At 40.3% G+C, this 21,456-nt stretch overlaps 1 protein-coding gene across 2 annotated transcripts in view; it reads right to left on the reverse strand.

Moving 5' to 3' along the window:
• Positions 1 to 21,456, reverse strand: part of dpf1 (double PHD fingers 1) — a 59,487-nt gene that overhangs the window by 27,195 nt on the left and 10,836 nt on the right. For both annotated transcript variants that reach the window (XR_001428576.1, XM_015061126.1), the window contains exons 2-8: positions 13,116 to 13,145; positions 12,504 to 12,664; positions 10,515 to 10,622; positions 9,867 to 9,994; positions 7,283 to 7,372; positions 6,337 to 6,415; positions 4,035 to 4,166 (exon numbers count right to left, since the gene is read on the reverse strand). Coding sequence is in view for 1 of the 2 variants with exons in the window: in XM_015061126.1 (XP_014916612.1) it covers positions 4,035 to 4,166; positions 6,337 to 6,415; positions 7,283 to 7,372; positions 9,867 to 9,994; positions 10,515 to 10,622; positions 12,504 to 12,664; positions 13,116 to 13,145 (728 nt within the window). In the remaining variant the exon portion in view is untranslated. The remainder of the gene's footprint in view (positions 1 to 4,034; positions 4,167 to 6,336; positions 6,416 to 7,282; positions 7,373 to 9,866; positions 9,995 to 10,514; positions 10,623 to 12,503; positions 12,665 to 13,115; positions 13,146 to 21,456) is intronic.

The raw sequence follows: 21,456 nt of genomic DNA on the forward strand, positions 1-21,456 counted from the left end.
ATTTTCTGAAGCAGTGTGTGTGCGCGTGTGTATTTCTGTGTCAGGAGGGAGTGTGTGTGTGCGTGTTGGGGGGATTCAAATGCTGTCTCTCTTGCACTCCTCCAGTGAAGAGACCCAGAACTCCAGCCTGACCATATAAATATATATTCATATAGCCAGGGTCAGTTTGTTGTTTAGGACAGGCCAATTTAAAAGCACACTGCCAATTAAATAACAGGCAGCACAGCTTCAGCCTGGACAATGTTGCAGTGCAGCATACATAGAACAGATAGGGTGAGTGTGTGTGCTTGTGCACTGTGCGTTTATCTGCTCTGAGCAAATTGCTTGCTTTTTAAGACCTTGCAGAACAAAGAAAAGAGATACTCCTTTTTTCAAAATGTCTGCAACTATTTCTGTTGCCTTTCCGCAAAAGAAAACTGTAGCAATTTCACTAAACATTACCAACCAAAGCACAACTTCGCTCCGGATTAATAGATTCTGTTTCCCTTAAAGGAGTGATCAAAAACCAACAAAGCATAAAGACACAAGGTACCGTAATGGTGAACACAATCCACAAACCGGCCCACAAAACGAAACATTCTGAAAGATAAAGATTGTGTGCCGAGTTGAGCCTGTAGCCGACATAAATGGACNTTAGGGTTTGATNCAGAAAAAAAAAACTGCTAATTTCCACACATCTCTGAGTTCTACTCAACAGAATACAAAGTTCTGTGAATTCTAAGTAAATTTAAAGAGATGGTTCCAGATATACATCGTTGGCAACATTTATTGGCATCCCTGGTAAAAACATGCACAAAAACCTTATAGCAGCACAATAATCCCACGATTAAAAATTAGATTTGATTGGAATCTTAATAATGAGTGAGATTTCTAAAAAAAAAAAAAAAAAAAAAAAAAAGCTAAAACTAAAACATCAGGTGCATCCTACAAGATTCTTAATGCTGTGTGATATTCAGTATGTTTAGCTACAAGCATGCTAGGAACATACTAGTGTGGTAAAAATAATTTTCAACAGGACTGTAAATTACAAGAAATTAAACTCATCTCAACACCACAAACATAAGGGTTTTTATCCTGTTGACAGAGCCAGAACAATATCTCTATCACGTTAGCCTAAAACTGGCCTAAGGGGAAGAAAGCATTAGTAAACAATATGGTGGATATTCGTTTACAACCTCGTGATATTATGCACCAGTGAACTAATGGACACTTTGTAAGCTATTGAGCCATGCTGAGAGCGGTAAATGAAAACATACACACACAGGGTTTAACTATAAAGAGCGCTATGGATTAAGAGGTCTGTGACAGTATTACTGGTGTTTGTTCTTTAGAGCTGGTGAATGTTGTGTGAAGAGTCATTTGTTCTCTCATTAAGCCGGTATGTAACCTTGCAGCTGATTCAACAAGGTTAAAGCATGTTGCATTGATTAGAGTCTTTTTTAAATGGAGATACATCTATGATTTTTTTTCTGTGCTAATCCAGAAACTGAAGAAAAAACAAAAAAAACAAAGCAAATATGAGCTTCAAAATATTTGAAGTTGGTAAATCTAACCCTAGAGAATATGCCTGGCTCCCGGTGTGCTGAATGCTATCTTACGATAACACACCAGGTGCTCAGCCATAGAGCTGTAAGTAGTGAAAATGTTTCGTTGTTTAAATATCTTAGTATTTGATGATACATTCACGTGTAATCTTTTGAAAGCCTGGTGATTATTTTTGTTTACAAAAATGCATCTGTTTTTGTGCTTGGAAAACATACAGCCAGAGCTCGTTGTTATCGTCGTCATTTTTTTTAAAAAAAAAAAAAAAAAAAACTGGTAACAGTATATAATACTGCTCTGTGTATTGTAAAAGGGCCAAAAGCAAATTTTATGAGCTGGTCAATTGGACCAGAAGAAATTACAAGAACATTTCAGATTTTAGATACATTTGGCATTATTTCTAAAGAGTCTTTAGAGTCTAAAACATTTAACGAGTAAAAACATAAAGAAATTGTGATTCTGGCAATAATATTCTTCCAGAGCTTCAGTTGCCCAGACAGTGGAAACTGCCACAAAGAGAGAAAAGTCTAGTTATTCTTGTTTTAAAGTGGCTTCAGAGCAATTATGTCAAGAATCAATCAATCAATCAATCAGTAATCAGTGTCCTTTAATACGGATTAATTCCATGCTTGCTTAACTTGTGAATTAAAAAGAAAATCAAAGTTAAAATCTCAACTAAGTAGACAGAAAGACGTCTTAGGAGAATGAAACTAAGCTAAAAAATAAAAGCTGAAAAAGCTGCCTATAAAATTGTCGGCTCAAACAGTCAATCTAAATATAATATATTTATTCTGAGTCATTGTGGTTCAAGGGTCATTACGGTACATTATTGTCAATTTAAATGAAATAAAGATACTTTGTACTCATGCAAATTCCAGTTATTAATAAAAGATGTATGCCACAGTGCCTTGCAGAAGTTTAATATCAATTATTGATACATCTTAAACTTTTCCAGATGTACTAAGTTCAGTTCAAATAAGTACGGGTGATTTCTGAAGGCAACTGGGAGCTGAATTTTATTTAGTGGTATCAGATTAAAAGTGTCAAAATATGTAAGCCACACTCTTCAGATTTCTATTGTAAACATTTCTGAATGTCATCTTTCGATTTCATTTCACTTCACAGTCAGGTGTTATTTTGTGTTGGTCCATCAGATAAGACCCAGATGGAATATGTTTGTGGTCGTAGCACGACGGAGGAAGAACATTTAAAAAAATCAATACGTTTGCAAAGCACCATATGTGAAGAGATTCGATTTTAAATCTGAATTTTTGGATGCTCAGTAACAATAAATAGCATGACACAAAAAGCTGAATTTAAAGTCATACTAATGACAAACAATTGTTTGAAATAAACTTGGCTGCAACTCACTTTGAATGTCTTTGATGCAATTGCATCAAAGACATTCATTTGATCTTGACGTGCTGTTAAGGAATAGTGTGTGAATTGATAACCTTCAATGTCCAAATAATAAAGGACAATACATCTCCAACCTACAAACAAAATGCAGCTATAGGAGTGACTATAATCAGGCAACACTGAATTTGATCAGAGTTGCTGAAATCTAGAGTGAAGAATCGTATTTTTCATCTTCTTTACACCAGATAAAAGGCATGATTTTTTTATGACTGTAATTTATTCATAAATGGTAGTTGTTGCAGACATTGTTGTTTCAGTGAGCGCTGTCTCAGAGGGTTACTATTGCCGTCTCTCAGCAAGCAGGTTGCTTGAATGGCTTTTCTCCAGGTATTTTGGCTTCCTCTTACAGTTTTCTACACCTTTGTTGCCCTGTAATGGACAACGGCTTGTGTATGCGCTGCTGTGTTAATGGCGGAAAAACAAATTACTGTTCCAGGAAGACTGTTTATCCTCCGTCAGTGGCCATGTTAACTAGCCTGAGCATTCATGATGTTAGTTAGCATTAGTATAGCAGAGAGCAAGGGGAGAGGGTGTGAGCAGCACATACACAAAGTTGATTGACGGCGCTAAGACATTCTTCCTGCCTCTGATTGATTGTTTCTGACCAACAACACATTTCTGCATGTCGGCAGAACCACGGAGAGGAGCTTAATTTTTCACAGATTAAGTGTCTCATGTTATGCTGCCAGAGCAGTAATAATTTAACAAATATGTAAAAAACATATTTTTTATAAAAGTTACATACTGCAGTTTTAACAGGTACTTCTCTCTGTTGCCCACTGACCTAATCAACAAAGAGAAGCCTCTGCGGATGAAAAATTATCTGGTTAACACATAACATGACATAGAAAGAACTGAGGATGCATACACTGAGGATTTGAGTGAGCACTGTACTCAACCAAAACACTTCTTCAGGAGAATCATTGGGTCATAACAATATTCTGATTTGGAGACATTGTTAGAACTAGAGTGAAATCTCCTGAACCAGAACTCCTTATGCATTGATTCTTAATCCTTTATTCACATGACGTGAATAATGGACAAGGACGGACATATTCAGACGGCAGACTCACGCTTGTGGTTGCTCTTGCGTTGAAAGGGAAGTGTGTGTCGCTCTGAGTCCTCTTCACCCTCCTCATCTGCCAGGTGTGTGTGAGTGTAATGGTAGCTCAGCCCAGGACGGTTCTTATATCGCTTGCCACAGACTGCAACACACCCATATGATTTGTGTAAGCTTTGCTTCGAATAATGACAAAGTTGGAAAGAAACCATGCATTTTCAAAAAATGTTATTTTTAGGACACAAACAAGTCTTCATTATTGGTAAAAGTTAATATTTTTTAGTAGTGAGTATGCATCAATGTAGCCACAGACAGATGTGAAGCGTGATCAGCAGAGCTGATTTTACAACAAGATAAAAATGACACTACAAGGTTTTTGCCCGAAAGCAAGAATATGTACGATGACATTCTTTTAAAACAGTAACAAGGGGTGGAAGGACAACTCATGCTACAAAATCCTCACCAAAGAGAAGTTTTTCTCATAAAAACCCTATGCAGAAGTTATATCATCATGTGAACATTTCTGGCGAGAGAAGCTCAAGTTATTATAAAGGATTTAAAGTGAAGTGCTTTAAGCTTGACAACCTGTTGTATCTGTGTTAGACATTCTCATTTTGAGGTGAGAAAGAAGGACGTTCTTGAGTTGCAGTGTTGTGTCGACACACTCAGCTGGCAAAAGTTCTTGCCTATTGGCTCATTTACATTATCATTAAAGAAACCTCAGCGTTTTGGATATTCCGTAAAAAAATAGAAATGTTCACAGAGTGACAAATGAGATGCAAATGATTTGCAAATTAATCCAACAACCACATTGTGAGCTGTGAAAACAAAAGATGGGAATTATGTTTCCCAAAAATAAGCTAAATCTAATCTTGTTTCAGGAACAAGAAATGTCCTTACACCCCTAAAAATAATGCAAAATAATAATAATAATAATAATAATAATAATAATAATGATAATAATAATAATAATAATAATAATGTGTGTGTTTACAAAGCTGTGTTAATATGCGTTATGGTTGCTAATTTTTGAATGCCAACAAGTTAGTGAAGTAAATGTAGTTCTTTTTCCTCAAAAGCTCTTTTATTAGTTACGTCAAGGCTGGACTACCATAACTATTTTCTATACAGAAGTTCACAAAATGCAACTGAAAGCCTTCATCTGATGCAAACCACTGCGGCAAGATAAAAATGAAAAGGATCATATTTCTCCTAGTTTAGCTTCCCTTCATTGGCTTCCTGTTAAATTCAGAATAGAGTTCAAGATTCTCATTGTCACATCTAACCCCTTAATAATCAGCTCCATCAGACATCAGAGATCTGATTGTTCCATATGTTCCTAACAGAGAACTTCGCTCTCTGACTGCAGGTTTACTGATGGTTTCTAGAGTTTCTCAGCACAACGGGAGGCAGATCCTCCTCTCCTGCGGAACCAGCTCCCAATTTAAGTGCTTGAGACTGTAGGCTTAAAACTTTTCTTTTTGATAAAGCTTACAGCAATGTTTGCCCAGTCAACTGAGGTGAGGTAGATCTTTTGGCCAGATCCGGCAGGAGAGAATCCAGTCTTTCAGGGCAGTCCTCTACAGCTCTCTCATGCCTCGTTCACACAGATAATTATCTTGAACAATCTCTGTAGTTATGCTGCTGGCCACTTTCCCTCACTGTCTTCTTCTACTCTCCAATTTGCATTATTTGATGTTATTGCAATTGCTAAGTTATTTTTTTCTCTCTCCATAGACGCTCCACCTGGTCTGGCATTCTGTTTGACGGTGGTGCCTTCCTGGAGGAGAGCATAGGTTGAGATAATGCTGTCAACAACTAGACATCCTGCCTTTTCTGCTGTAAACTTTTAATATTACATTAACATAGAAAGTACTCTTATTTCATTTATTCCGTTTCTTTTTGGTGCATTCTGCTCTGTCTTCTCAAACCCCTGTGTCAGATGTCCGCTTGTACTGAGTCGGGTTCTGCTGGAGGTTTCTTCCTGTTAAAGGACAGCATTTCCTCTCCACTGTCACTACATGCATGCTCAGTATGAGAGGTTGCTCTAAAATCAACCTGACACAAGAAATTGTCTGCTGTCACTACATGCTCATCCAGGAAAAGTGAATGCTGCAAGTCAATGACTCGATGCAGTGTACTGGATTAGATAAAAACTTTTTTAATTAGATTAATAAGCTGATCTTAACGCACTGTTTGATCACTAGGATAAACCAGAACGCATGTGTGATTGAATTGAAGTGCCTCAAGATGACATTTGTTGTGAATTGGCATTATGTAAACAAACTGAATTGGATAAAAGACCCAACGCTCACTGTCACAGACGTAAGGCTTATCTCTGTCTTCAATGGCAGGCAGCTCTTGTCTTTTCCTCATTCCTCCAACACCATAGGCCTGTAAATAAACACCCACACAAACACACACGTAAGAACTCTCATGCAAACACATGTAAAGGTAGACACATAAATGTTTGAACTTCCACACTCTTCACATGTGGCTTGTATGAATGAAAAAAATAAATAAATATATTTCGAAAGAACATAACAGCACAACCCTCACGAGTGTGTTCAAGTGTCTCTACACGCAAACACACACACGCACACACACACGTTAGGATTCTAATCATCTGCTCTCAGTGCAAAGCTACACTTCCAGCAGGAGGGGGCTGATGACACCTAGCAGGGGAGCAACAGTTCCAATTAGCAACCCTGGTGTCTGTGTGTGTGTGTGTGAGAGAGAGAGAGAAACAGAGTCTGTGTGTATGTGCTGCATGTGTGTGGGATGATTTTCAGAATACATTGTTAACACTTGATTATCCTCCCATAGGATGCGCAAAAAGAGTGGGAAAATAAGACCTCCGTGCTCTAATCAAAGTTGTAAAAAAACAGAAGAAAAAAAAAAAAGAGGTCATCCCAGCGTGATTTAATCTCTAGATCTGTTTGCTTTTAATCGGGCCAAGTCCTGCGTTGTCAGAGGAAATCTCATTACATTAGTGTGGTATGCAGAGAACTGACAAATGATTACATGTCACACTGTGAGAACGAAGACTCCAATGTACTCCAGTTTAGAGCCTGGAAACACAGAGGTCACTGTTTGTCTCATCACTGTTTAACTCTGAGCTCTGGCTGGCCTATTTCTCTTATGTTGACCTCACTTTCTCACACAGACAGCCAACCAGGCGCTCTGTAATCACATGAAAACTGACCACGATGTGGAGACTTGGAGAAAAAAAAATAGTCTGAAATGTCATTGCTGTCCTACCCGTGCTTTGGTACGGTTCTTGCGCTTCGGTACGTCTTCCTCCATGTCGTCTACCTCCAGCTCATGAGGAAAATCCCCAACAAGCAGCTTCTATAAAAAGAGAGAAAGGTGGACTATCATGAAGGACTCTTATCCTCGCTGCAACAACAGAGCTGCAGCACAGGTCAGATCAACCTACACAGAACAAAGAAATGACAAAGTGTAAAATACTGCAAGAACACTGCTGCCTCCTTTCTACAGCAGATATGCAGCATTCAAATCTGTAAAAGGCCTTCATATACATGTATATTTTATCACACAGGTATACTCTCACACTGGTACAAAAAAAAGGAAAATGTATACATTTCATTATTTGTACATTGAAAAATGCCTTAAAAATAAATGTACTAGAATTTTTTTCCCCCCAATTTATATTACTTTCATTTACTTTTTCAAATGGATTTAAGTTTTTAGAAATTTCTAATTAGTAATTATAATTTCCGGCTTCATTGGAGTATAAATGACATGAAACTTGGATCCATTTCTTTTAGCCACTGGCAGTTCTTCTGGCAGAACTCCCCGATTTATCATGTACAAGATGGTAAGGAAAGTAAGAACATTTTTTTAAAAGTCTCCAAAGCTCACTGAAATAGATCTGCAGCAGAAAGAGATTTCTTTAAAAACCACTATCTAGATTCCAGAAAATTTACTACATGCCACAACTGGAACCATGCAATTTGATTAGATGAGACTATAAGTTAATTTCACTTCACTTTGGTCGAAAACTATAGAACAAATAAGTGGATCTGTGATGCTGCGGGCATGTTTCTCTTCAGAAAACCATTAAAGATGGCATCCGTAAAGATGGCAACATTAACTATTTAAAATACCACGATATTGGGCCTTTCATCATGAGTGATCTAATACATGGCAAATTCAACACAGAATTGGTTCGACAAAAAAAAAAAAAAAAAAAAAAAAAAAACGTTCGTTCATTGTTACAATATTTAACAGATGTGCATCCTGTTTCCACTCTGCTTATCTTTATTTTTTTTTAAATCATGTTTATTCATTAAGTTCCTTCCATTCTCATGATTTGGTGTTGATTAACACCAAATCATGAAGAAGGCAATAAAATAAGGAAGCCTGCTTGAGCTTTTTTCACTCTTAGTTTGTTCTTTCTTAATTGTGATATTGCGTGTAGCTGCCTGATGATCAAGAAAAGAATGAGGTGTGAATTAAATGTTTTGAGACATTAATATTGATACACTATAAAATGTGATTTTTTTGTTTGTTTTCAAACTATTGTGGAGATACAACACAGGATCGCTGAGAGAGGAAAGTACAGATATTAATTATAATTTAGCAATTTCACCAACTTCAGGTGAACAGTCTCAACTTTCCCTTTTCTATAACTATTTCATGTTTAGATGGAAGGCAGTGGCATGTTGCTGAATGAAAAACATTCGGGGTAAACCACTGGTTCTGTGACTTGGCTTCACTTCAGTGAACTAGAGCCAGCTGGTGCTGGGAGCTCACCTTGACCCTAGTTTCTCAAAAAAAAACCTTCCTGCAGTTAAACTGGAGAACTCAAAAACAAGTTTAAGTACAGAAACATTAAGTGTAACATCATGAAAACAAGAGATGCCACCTTCTCTCACTTTTGCTATCTGTTGTCGTGTGCCCTCAGTTAAACGGACTCAGAATTGGGTTGCAGATTATCTAGTGTAAAACGAGGGTAGTTGCTCCATAAAAAGAAGGATAAAACCAAGCTCCAGATGCAGACACATCCTGTTTTAGGTCAAGCTCCAAAAACATGAGTTCTTACGCCTGCTGTAAAAGAAATTGATGGCCTCTTTTATCAGACTCCTGTGCGTCCTAAATATCCACCGTCTGTGTAGGGCCCATTCCGCGAATAATCCCAGCATTGGGTGTAAAAATAGTTGAGTGGCCCTTTTCAGATGTGTGATTTCTGTCACCACTTTGGAACAATACTGGCTCATGATCTCATGATCAGTAAAGTAAATGTGATAAATGAACAATCTGTTAATGTCAGACTCCTTATAAATGGAGAACAATCGTAATAGAGAAGGAGTAAAGCGTGGACATGGAGCTTGTGGAGGGCACAGGGTAGTGCCAGCCTGGAGAGAGGGGAAGCCCTGGATTAGAGGCCTTAAACACAGAACCAACACTCAAAGGGGCAATGCAAGCTTTTATCTCTAAAGTCCTAATCAATTAGCCATTCATCTGGGCTACTTCGTAAGGCTATGGGAAATATTCTAGAGTTTATTCTAGGTATAAACAAATAGATTTTTTTTAATGGGTGTTTCGTACGGAGATTTTCAGACTTCTCACCGAGTGGAAGTCTGAAGCACGTGCCTGCACACAGAGAGCCCGCAGGGAGCGATCAGAGCCACAGGAGGCTGTGTCAGCACCAGAACACATTCTTCAGGAAACAAAGGCAATAACAGACAAAGACGCACAAACATAGCCAGATAAAAAGACAGAGATGCTGTACTATCAGAAACAACACAGCAAAACACAAAGAACAAAACAGAAAAGGAGAAAAACTTAGAAAAGGAAGGAAAAGGACGCAGAGCCCCACCTGACATTCACTCATTGGCTCCTCTTCCTTGGTCTCCACCTTCTTGTCCAGCGTCTCCCCAGCAAGCAGCGACTCCAGGACAGGGCCGTCTGGGATGCCCCCCTCCTTCTTTAGAGAGGTCTCATAGTCTGGACATTTGTCAGACAATCAATGTTAGTTAGCATATTTCAAATAAAAGTGAATGTGAACAGGTTAGCTGATGGAAACTGGAGTTAGCTGGTTCAGGAAACAAGGAACGTTACTTCTGCAGTGTGCAGGCATTAAAAACAATTAACTGCATTCTGAAATTATAAAGGCGGTTTGTGGATTCTCTACTACAGAAATGTCAGTTCCTTCTCAAAAACGGGCAGCAGATCAATAAATAAGTAAATAAATTACAGTGTAAAGCAGATCACATTTTGTAATTGTGAGGATTTGGGTTTTTACTGTGTGTTTATTTTGGCTTCTGTTTCTTGTGAGTCTCTGTGTTGTCCCATCAGCCCCTGATTGTTCCCAGGTGTGTCTCGTTCCCTTGATTATGCAATATGGAAAAGAGTGTAAAAGTGAAGGCAAGTCATGATATATGTGTGAAGAGGTATATGAGGGTGATTTTTTGTTTTTGGTTAGTGTAATAAATCCTGAAAATGCGCTGCCCTGTCTCTTACTCACCAATTTTGAATTCGATAGGTAGAAGCCGTGGGTCCTCCAAGATGTTTAGCCGTCTCTTCTTGCGCCAGCAGCGGGCAGGATACGTGTACAGCTGACCTGGAGCATGACCTGAAACACAGGATGTTTCACAGCAGGTTAGAAAAAAGTAGCATAAACCTAATTTAACTTTTAAAACATGACTGAAATTAAAGTTTAACTGTAAGTGCTAAACTCTCAAAGCACAAGTTTCTAGTGGCAGCCAACAAACACATGCACACAACAGTATTCCTCCTAAGAGTAGTTGGTGCCAACGGTGCATCGTTGCCTACAGGGGTGTCTGAATTGCTGCCAAAATACATTGACTTTACAGAAAAAGAAGAAGCGCTGAGGAAAAATCCCTTTGGGGAAAGCTGGAAACTTGTGAGAGGGAGGGAAAAGAGAAAACGCCTTGGAAGAAAAAGGTACCACAGAGGGTTGAACGTAAGAAAGAGAAATGGGAGAAGGACGGAAAAAATTGGGAGACAAATGAGTGGAAAGCTGTAAACACACCAGGGGTCTGCACTCTTGACCAACAATTATATGTAAGGCGATGGTTTTAAAATTAATTGCTAGTTTTTGTATTTCCTCTGTTGTTTTTTATGGATTCTTTGTGGGATGAAAAATTAATCATGATTTATCAATTATGAAAATAATTGTCAACTAATTGAATATTCAATTAACTGTTGACTGAAATATACAGACTCAAAAAAAAATCCAAGAAATTTGCTGAAAGAACAACACAGTCAGAGCAGCAATTATGCTAGCCTGGTTAATAAAAAAAAAAAAAAAAAAAAAAAGCCCTTTGTTTCACTGCATTTGCTTCATACAGAAGATCTGGATTCTCAGAGCTGAGAAACGATTACTTCTGGAGGCGTGGACTGTGTTGATGTTTTAAACATTACCCAGTTCCTAACATACAGCTATGACGTATGTAATACACCAGTTGAACAGCAGGAAGTTTACAGAAAATTGCCTGCGTTGCAAATAACCATCCTCCACTGTTGGAAAGAAGTCCTGGTCCGATCAAGGCAGCTGTTGTTAATTCAATATTTGAAAGCATGTCCAACACGCACTGAATGGCTTTGTTTACTTCCTCCACTGCAGACTACGATTATAAACCATCGCAGCAAATAAATGTAATCATTCACAATTTCTCCTTCTGTTCATTGGTTGGTCCGCTCAAAACTCTAGAGGAGGGAATCCAAGTTAATGTGTGAAAGTCCAGTCTGTGCTGCAAGTTACTTTTTTTTTAGCAGAGTTGGACAAGAAGGCAATGTCCAAGCTACAATTATGTCAAAGCTACACAAAAAATGTATACATTTTCCATTTAAGTAAAAAAAAAAAAAATCTTCTTTGTCTGTAAATGTGTTTTACCTTGAACTCCTCAATTAGCAGGTTTAGCTTCACCTGGTTCAAATTCACTTTTTCACACCAGGCCATAAGGTTTGGATTTTTTTTTTCCCTCCCTTAATAATTAATACTTTCATTTGAAAACTGCATATTGTGTTTACATATGTTGACTAAGATTTAAATTGGTTTGATATTCTGAAATAATGAAGTGTGACAAACATGCAAAAAATAGGAAATCGGCAAGGGACATAAAAATCAGGAAGCTATAGATAATCAAATTTGTTTGGAGAAAAATAAAACAAAACTTAAAGGCTGAAATAAAATAGCTGCGTAAGGGTGCACAGATCTTTTCGAATTGCTCTCTCTATTTGTATATTAGTGCATAAATACATATACACCCCTGGAATATATGGCCCTCAATAGTAATTAAGCTCTAAAGCTGGTATATATAAAAATGCTCAAGTAAGTTTTTTGAGGTTTAGGGCAACTTTATTTTGTTATAATCAATATAGAGACGTCTGAACTGTAAAGGTTGCGAACATCTGCACACAAACAGATAATACCTGTAAAGAACAGTGTGGAGGGGCACACACACAACCACACACACCCATGCACACACACCTGGTCCACGGTGGTTCTTCTCCATCCAGATATAGCAGTTGCTCTGGGCCACGCCGGTCTGCGAGTCCAGGAAGGGCAGCCGCATGGAGCGCTCCGCACACAGGCGGGCATTGTAGCTGCGACAGTGTTCAATGGCCTCCTTATAAAACTCCTCTCCGAGACTGAGAGTCAACACAGAGAGAGGGAGAGAGCAGCAGGAAGCTCACAGACAGGCGGCAGCGGAGGAAAAACCAAACAGGGAGAGTTTCATCATGACTTTCAGGAACATGTAGAGGGCATGGTTTTTATATCGGGGTGTGTGTGTGTTCAGGCTTCATGTTGCACTTACAGGGGACACGTATGTGTGTGTGTGTAAGTCAAAAGGGGCAGTGGATACACACACAGCATATATGCGTGTGTGTGTGTGTGTGTGTGTATGTGTTGCCGTGGAGATGCCCACAGTCCTATCAGCGGATGAGCTGGCATCTACTCTCACATGCTCAAGCTGTACAGTAAAACAATACTTCCTCGCTGGAGTGCTGTCTGCACTGTATTTTCCACACCCGTAGAAGTGAGAGTTTGATTAACATTCAGCGTAATATTCACTCCCAGCCTCCCCTCCCAGCCACCTACCTGTTTTTGATGACTGCACCTCCAGATTGCCTGCAGGGGGAAGCAGAAGAAGAGAAAGAAGAAGGGGGAAAAAAAAAACAACAGATGTGTGGTGAGTCACTCGTTCACCCCACCCCAATTTTCTCCACATTTTGTTCAGCTTTCCAACACTTCACTTTCACTTTTTTTTCTGCTCATTGAAATGTCTCTTTCCATGTTTAACTTTCACACTCTGCCTCTATCTGTACGTCTTTCCTCTTTTTTTTTTAAATTTTATTTCATTATTCTTCGCACTTCTCTCTCTCGTTTTCTCTCTCCTGTTAATCACTCCTCTCCAGTGTCTTCCTGCTGAGTGCAGACATCAAGGTCACTCAGCTACACAGACTGTAGATACAGAACACACAAAACCATACACACACACACACACACACACACGCACACGCACACACACACACACACACACGCACACGCACACGCACACACTGAGTTACAGTGCAGAGCCAACAGCGGCTTCACAAAAATAGTGCAGAGTAGCTGCTGGTAGTGATTTGTTCGATTTTTTTGTGTGTTTTTTTTTTTCTATGTGCCATCGCCAAAGAACAAGACTGACTGATTTCTACACAAAGAGAGCTTGCTGCAGATGTGGATGTGTGAAAAATTTGGTGTTTGGCTGAAAAGGGTGTGGTAAAAGTCGTAAAAGTAAAGAGAACCTGAAACAAACGAGGATAAGGCATCTTTTGTGTTCAGATGCACTGAAGCTTAAACGTTTAAAATCCTCATACATGATTTGTAAAGGTTTTCTTGTGGCGGTATCAGCTTTCATAGAGAAGAAATGAGCAGAGAGAAAAAGGGGAGACACATGTTGGGAATCAAACCCCAGACCTGAGTTTATGACTAACAGCCTCTATTTATCGAGTCCCTGCTTCAACGCTACAGCACATGCTGTCCCTCAAATAATTTTTTTTTATCTAACAAAGATAACCTGAGTAAATGCAAAGAGCCAAATGATGATTTAATTTATTAGGAAGAGAGAAGCTATCCAAACCATGCTGGCTGGGCCAATGTGAAAAAGTAATTGCTCCCTTAATCTAATAACTGGTTGTTGTACCCTTAGCAACAACAACTGACATCAAGTGTAAGCAATAACGGGCTATATTTTGCATCACTGTTGCTAAGCCAGGTTGGTTTTGAAAGCTTTGTCCTCTTACTAAATTAAAACATTATTTCAAAACTACATTTTGTATTTCCTCTGGTTTTCTGCGTCCGATAATTAAATTGCTTTGATATCCTGAAACGTTTGAGTATGACAAACCAAAACAGAGACAAAAGAAATGAGAAAGGGGCAAAACTATTTTCCACACCACTGTATCATGAGGAGGGAAATAAACTCAACCAATTTCTATTCTTTAAGGGAGCAAGTCAGAAGAAGGTGCTGTTGACACCAACACACAGCCCAAGGTTGTTAAAAGCCCGTAACGGGACTCTTAATGTGACGAACATCGTCACGAACGAAGTTTCAATGCAGGTTTGGTGGAATCCGGTGGAAGCGGACAAGTTTAATTGGCCAAGCTTAAAAGCAATCACTAATAATTGGTTATTATTTTCTGGGATGTATTTGTGAATAAACCAAGCTAAAACACAAAGTTTGGTTCTAAGCACAACACAACAATCAAACAACGAAGATTACTCTTCGCACTTTTACGCAGTTAATTTGCCAGTTCGATTAGATCTTAAACTTAAATGTTAAACAATTTAAAATGTTTGAATTTATCTATGTTGAAACTGTTGATTCAGATTTAAAATCCTTAGTTTTTTTTTTTTTTTTTTTTTTTTTTTTTTTTTTTTTGTGTCTTAGGCTGGCTCTGTGATATATACACCAGATCAGTGTTAAAGGTATAAAGAATTCAAGAAATATTTCAATGTAGTAATAAACGAAGTCTCAGTTATTGTCAGATGAACCTATCAGAGTAACTGTCTGCACTTCATCCCTGATACTTGTCATCGATCTACTCCAGGTTTTACATCAGCTGCACCACAGAAGCTGCAAATATGAATTTAAAGTTATTTTTAATTAAACAAAGAAGTTTATTTCTGCAAACAAATGAAACATTTCCCAAAAGATGGTAAAATAATGTACAGGGTCTATGACTCAGGTAATGAAAAATATCTACATTATAGCTAAATCTTAGGCTGGAAATTCTTATTATTATTTTTATTATTATTATTGTTACTTTTATTATTATTATTACACAGAGATTATAAAATATATAGGCTTGAACTTGTCTTAGCAACAGAAACATTTTTGCCCTGAAGCAACTAAAAACTATATTAATGTATTATATAATATTGTTAATTTATTTATTGACTAAAATCTAATATCCTCCCTTCTAGCTTAAAGCCCCAAATTTCTGCAAAATTACACAGAAACACATTAAATATTTTTAGATCCTCTCTAATTAACAGATAAAAAGCAACTCAAAACCAACTCAGAGACTTACAAAGTCTCACTGGCACAGATAATTATTTCAGTCTGATTCAGTTTAGTGCCACGCTGCAAACCAGAGCATATAATTACAACCAGTAAGGAATAAAAGCTAAACTGACTAACAAAAACATTTTTTTTAAAAAATCATTAAGAAAGCTTGTGACACTGTTGAATAAAATCAGCAGTCCTGTGTGGAAGTACAGCTCAGCAGTCACACCGAACAGATGCTGGAACGGCCTGACAGCCTGAGCGTGGCAACATCAAAATCTCACAAACCTGATCTGCAACCTCGAGGGTCATCACTGACCACACGCATTAAAGGATGTGACTGGACCTCAATATGCTGAGCTGAGGTCCACTAAGGGGCCACAACACCTTTTGCTGAGGTGAATGCTCTTTTTGACAAAAATGTTACCACTCAGCTCTCAGAAATGAACTTTAAGCATCACATTTTTTTGGCCAGGTTGGAGGCCCATAACGGAAACGTTTCTTTTTTATTTCTCCCTCACTCCAGTGAGGCACCAGGGTTGGTTTTTCCCAGCCAATCCGACATTATTTTGCAGAATTATTATTAAAACTTATGGATAACCAGCACCCTCCAAATGCCTGAATGTATAGTAGGTATGAACGATCATTCAAATTAAATGTATAGAGTGCAAATATAGAGTGCCTGCTGTTTGCATGTAAATAACAATAAGTATGAAGAGAGAAGTCCAACAGACATGCAGATGTGCTCAAAAAGTCCCATAAGCATGAGCCCAAAAATTTGGAAGTACAAAGAGAACCCTCATGAATGAGAGACATGGACTTCAAGGTTGCTCTAGTGACCAAATGGAAATACCAGACAGAGTTAAAAGGGAGGGGGAAAAGGAGAAATATTCCAAATGCAAAACCGCTCACCCCTAAGCTCCTGATGCTTCCCTCCTCCCTCCGCATCCTTCTTCCAGTCCTCCTTCACCTCCATCTCTCCCCCCCTGCTGCCTTCAGAGAAACTGGCATAACTCAACCACCCCACACCCACCCAAGCCCAACTCAATAATAAGGTGACAGCTGAAGAAAATGGCGTCTTTCAATTTGAGTCCCTCCAATCTCATTATATTGAGATAGGGAAGTTGCATGACTGCCTGTGAGGAGGCTTCAATAGGAGCCGGCGAGGCAGACGTGCAAAGAGGGCAGAGAAAGTTAAGAGACAAGGCAGAGGAGGGAATCTAATCTAATCTAACCTGACTATTGAGCAAATAGCAGGAAGAGTTCATCAGAGTTTGAATACCGGTTTAAAAAAATAATCATCTCAAGCTTTTAGAGTTAGTTCAAATATTCAGCCAGGTCTGTGTCCGAACAGCTGAAAGAGCAAGATCAGCAAACATTCCCTCGAATGCAGTCCCTCGTTGTGTTGGCCGGCTTGCTAAGTAGCTTTAACCTGAATTGCAGAGGCATAAAGCTATTCTTAGAGCAACAAGGGGGCAGCCTGATCCCTAAAGGGGCTGCAGGTGCAACACAAATAATGCTTTAAAAAATGCTCTTGGCAGAAGGGGTTGTTTGTTATGTGAATTTGCAGCCAGAAGATTTTCGGCTTAGCATACTACTGTCTGAAAACAAGGTGAATTGGAAAAGTCTGTTCTGCACAAATGTGGGAAAATATAAGAGCTGTGTTCCCCCAACAAATACTCTGCAAAGTTCCCTGAAAATGCAGTCATACCCCTTACATTTTGTCTTACCCCTGAATTCAAATCTATTTTGGGAACTTAATGTGTTTTGTCATCATAAGGTAACATAAATATGGAGAAAGAGTTAATTAGAAAACAGTAAACAGACCCATATTGGGGCGATGCAGAGATCAGGTGTCAGAATCTGTTTACAAGACAAGTGTTGGTCATGCACTTCACAAATCTGGCCTGTATGGAAGGGCAGCAAGAAGAAAGTCGTTGTCTTATCTGTGATCTTGTTCTTTTGGTCTCTACCTAAAGCTTGTGACTATAGATGTACTCATCACTGTTCCTCATCCTGGTCACTTCACACTCAGCTTCAAACTTTCCCCCCAAAATCTGGAGATCACAATCTGATGAAGCCAAAAGGATCACATTATCTGCAAAAGGCAGAGACGCAATCCTCAACCCATAAAAGTCATGAACAGAATCGGTGACAAAGGGTAAAATTGTCCAACTCCCACCAAAAAAAAAAAAAAGAGCCTGACTTACTACTGGCAATGCAGACCAAGCTCTGACACAGACATCCAGGGACCTAACAGGGCCCAGAGGGATGCGGTCAGACACCTTCCCATGCATCCTGCAGGACACTGCTGAGCTGGTCCGGTGTTCCACAACCAGGACGAAAACCACATTGTTCTTCCTGAATCCAAGGTTTGACTACCCTACAGATGCTCCTCTCTAGAGCCCCGAATAGACCTGACCAGGGAAGCTGAAGAATGTGATCCCCCTTTAGTTGGAACACTCTCTCCAGAACCCCCTTTTTGAATATGGGAACCACCAACCAGGTCTCCCAATACAGGGGAACTGTCCCTGATGTCAACATAATAATTGCAGAGTCGTGTCAACCAACACAACCCCACAGCATTCAGAGAAACTCTAGTTTCCTTGTGAACTTGCCACTGAGGAACCCACTACAACACAACAAGACCCAGTGGCAGCAACACAGTGAATGGTAGCAAGTGAATGGAAGGGAATGGTAGCCCTGAGGCCTAGATGAAAGCATATCTGTGTTACAGTGGCTCAGTCAAAGTCTAGACTTAAATCTAGACAAAAAAAACAAAACAAACAAACTGATAGACGTTCTCCATCAAATGTTACTGAGTTTGGGTTATTTTGAAAACAAGACTTACGGGGGGATGGGGAGGCTAAAAACAAAAGCATGCCACACTTTTCAGATTTCTCTTTTTACTTTATTTCCATAAAATGCATAGAAGTCTCAATTGGAATTTGACATAACATTTAGTGGTAGATATATATTTTTGCCCAGGACTGTATAAAGAGGAAGAAATTCACAAAATATGGAAACATTTATTTGACATTAACCAAGCCAGAAAATGCAAGTTGATTAAAACGAGAAGGTGACTGGGGAAGTGAACATAGAAACTCCCACAGCTGCAGCCTGCTGGCTTGTGGCCACTGTGGTCCTACATGCAGAGCACTTGCTGAAAACACAGACCACAGAGAGCGCCACTGAGAAACCAAACTGCCTATCATCAAACCACACAGCTGATGGAGGAAAGCCAAGACCGGATTTTAGACCCAGGCACACACAGAAACGGCTAGCTGATCCCTCCGTCTGCATGAAAACTCCTTCTTTACAACACCAAATCGCTGAGAGGGTTAACGAGAAAACTAAAAAGTAATCTTAAAAGAACATATTGTTAGTTGTTTTTGTTTTTTTTCCCCTGATGGTGGAAGCTTGGATTAACTATAACAGATACAACTTAACTACTCCCAGACAGAGAGAGGTTTAGGTGCAGCGGCTTTAGTAATGAACTGGCGAAGAGCCAAATCTCCAACAAACTGGAGCTGACTACCAAAAATGTCCAGGCAGACATGACACACATGACAATTATGTGGCTCCACACTTTGCAAGGACACAAAAACACAAAGGACACCTGCACACGCGTGCATGATTGCACAGAGTGACGTCCAAAGAGTAAAGCATCCCACCAAATACTTGTAGGAGGAGGCATGCAGATACAGTACAGATATGAACCTCCGAGCACATCCACACATGCCAACTCAAGATTAGATGTGGAAAAGGAATGAGAGCGCCTGGAGCATGCAGACTGTGTGTGCGTGTGTGTGTGCCTGTGTGTGAGGATGAATCCTGAGCCCACACTGAGCTGTCTGCCTCAGCCTCCACTGAGCAAACAGCGGGGAGGGAGAGGCCTACGCTACAGCACTGAGGAAACTGGTATGACTGGGAACACACACTCACACACACACGCATACACATAAATAAACGTGCCTCGTGCAGCTGACAGTCACCAGCAGACACAGAGCCTTCCTAGAAAGCACAGCCAACCCACCAGGCCCACCGAGCGTAAGCCATTGTCTGAATCTCTAGGTGATCCCTCAAGTCCCATCCAGGAGAAGCAGCCCACTTCAGCTCACACTGAGTTACATCCACACACGCATACACACGCATACACACGCACACACACGCACACACGCACTCAAGGAGCAACAGTTTCTCACTGTGCTGAAATTAACCATACCAATTAGCTGCCTCTTTGACCAATAGGGATACGAAGGGCTCCCCCTAGAGGTAAAATCGCATCATTGGAAGAGTCAAAAGAGAAATATAAGAGAATTGGGAAAATTAGTGCCCAATTACGAGAAACGTCCGAGCCAACAAAGGATTTCACTTTAGTGCGGGGAAATGAGGTGATTAAACTGGAAGTGAATGAAGTGCTGCACATGTAAAATAGGCTTTATGAGGGCTGAGGGCAGATTGTGTTTCATACTGATTTGTTGCTCCGACTGGTCTTTTCCTCGAAAATGTGTGTGTTTGGGTTTTGTTCCAGTCAGACCAGTAAAAACACTTAAGTCTGTACACCTGGCCCACACACCTGTTTCGTCCACTATTGTCCATCTGTGCAGCCACTCATGAAGACACACACACACACACACGCACACACACACACACGCATTTCGGCCCCTTCAGAGCTTTATGTGAGCATGCACAGAGGAGGGCTGATATCAGGCATCCCACCACCGCTCTGGTGCTCCCCTCCCCCATCCCCGGCCTTTCCACGGCTGAACTTAACAGATTAAACTATGCAATATCACCCATACCAAGTCACCCCCCCACCCACCCCACCCCAATTCAATTTCTTCTCCACTCTCCTCCTCTCTCAGTCAAATGATTTCTCTTTTTTTCCCCCGTCTCTCTCTCCTTGTCCACTTTCAGAGAGAGAGAGAATGTGTGTGTGTGTGTACACGTGTGTGCGAGCAAACACATTCCCCTGCTCCTCTGATGCTGGGCTCAAACTGGCACACGGAGGGAAACGGTGGCTTAAAATGTTCAGACGTGCACTAATAAAGCTCCTGTGTGAGCGTGTGTCTGTCAAAGGGAGACAAAGAGGCCACACACTCGGTTTGACAGTGACAGACAGACAGATGGACGGACAGGAGCGGGTGTCTGTGCAGGAACGAAACGTCTGCCACAATGCCAGCTGGAAAACGTCAGTTTCCTCGAATCGCTGTCACGGCACCGGGTCGGCCTGTTTGCGTGTGTAAATGTGTGTGTGCATATTTAAACTCAAGAGCAGTGACAGAGAGTAGCAGGCCAGACATATGTGCAGAGTTGTGCCACAGATCATGTCATTTCTGTCAGGGCTTTGTGTTACCTGCAGAATGGGGTTTTAATGAGAGGTGTAGGGTTTCCCACATGGACCTCCTTCTTTGTCCACTGGGTGTGGTTTCTCTGGCAGTCCCTAAATCACAGGGTCTGTTTGCGCATAAATCCACATGCAGGCTACTGTTGGCGCACACCTCTTTATGCGTCCTGTGTGCAATGCTCTCCTGGTCTGAGCGTGTGGGTGTGTTTGCTGTAGCCCATGGCTGGCTGCAGAGTGTGCCGAGGGTAGTACATCAGGGTAAGGCAATCTGCCTCTGAACAGCTCCTTCAGGTGAGATTTATCACCACTGCACTTGGCCTCTTATTATAGCGATGGATTCCCAACCTCTGATTCTGTGCGTGCACCTCTCTGTGCTGGCAATGTGTGTGGGTGCGTGGGTGTGTGTGTGTGTGTGTGTGTGTGTGTGTGTGTGTGTGTGTGTGTGTGTGTGTGTGGTACCCTACCAAAACGCACCCCCACCTCTTCACCTCAGTCTGCATCCCTATTAAAGCGCTGCAGAGAAAATCAGTCTTTTCTTT

This window comes from Poecilia latipinna, unplaced genomic scaffold (assembly GCF_001443285.1).
Source record: "Poecilia latipinna isolate Pla-1442-1.1 unplaced genomic scaffold, P_latipinna-1.0 Scaffold68, whole genome shotgun sequence".
Taxonomy (NCBI): domain Eukaryota; kingdom Metazoa; phylum Chordata; class Actinopteri; order Cyprinodontiformes; family Poeciliidae; genus Poecilia; species Poecilia latipinna.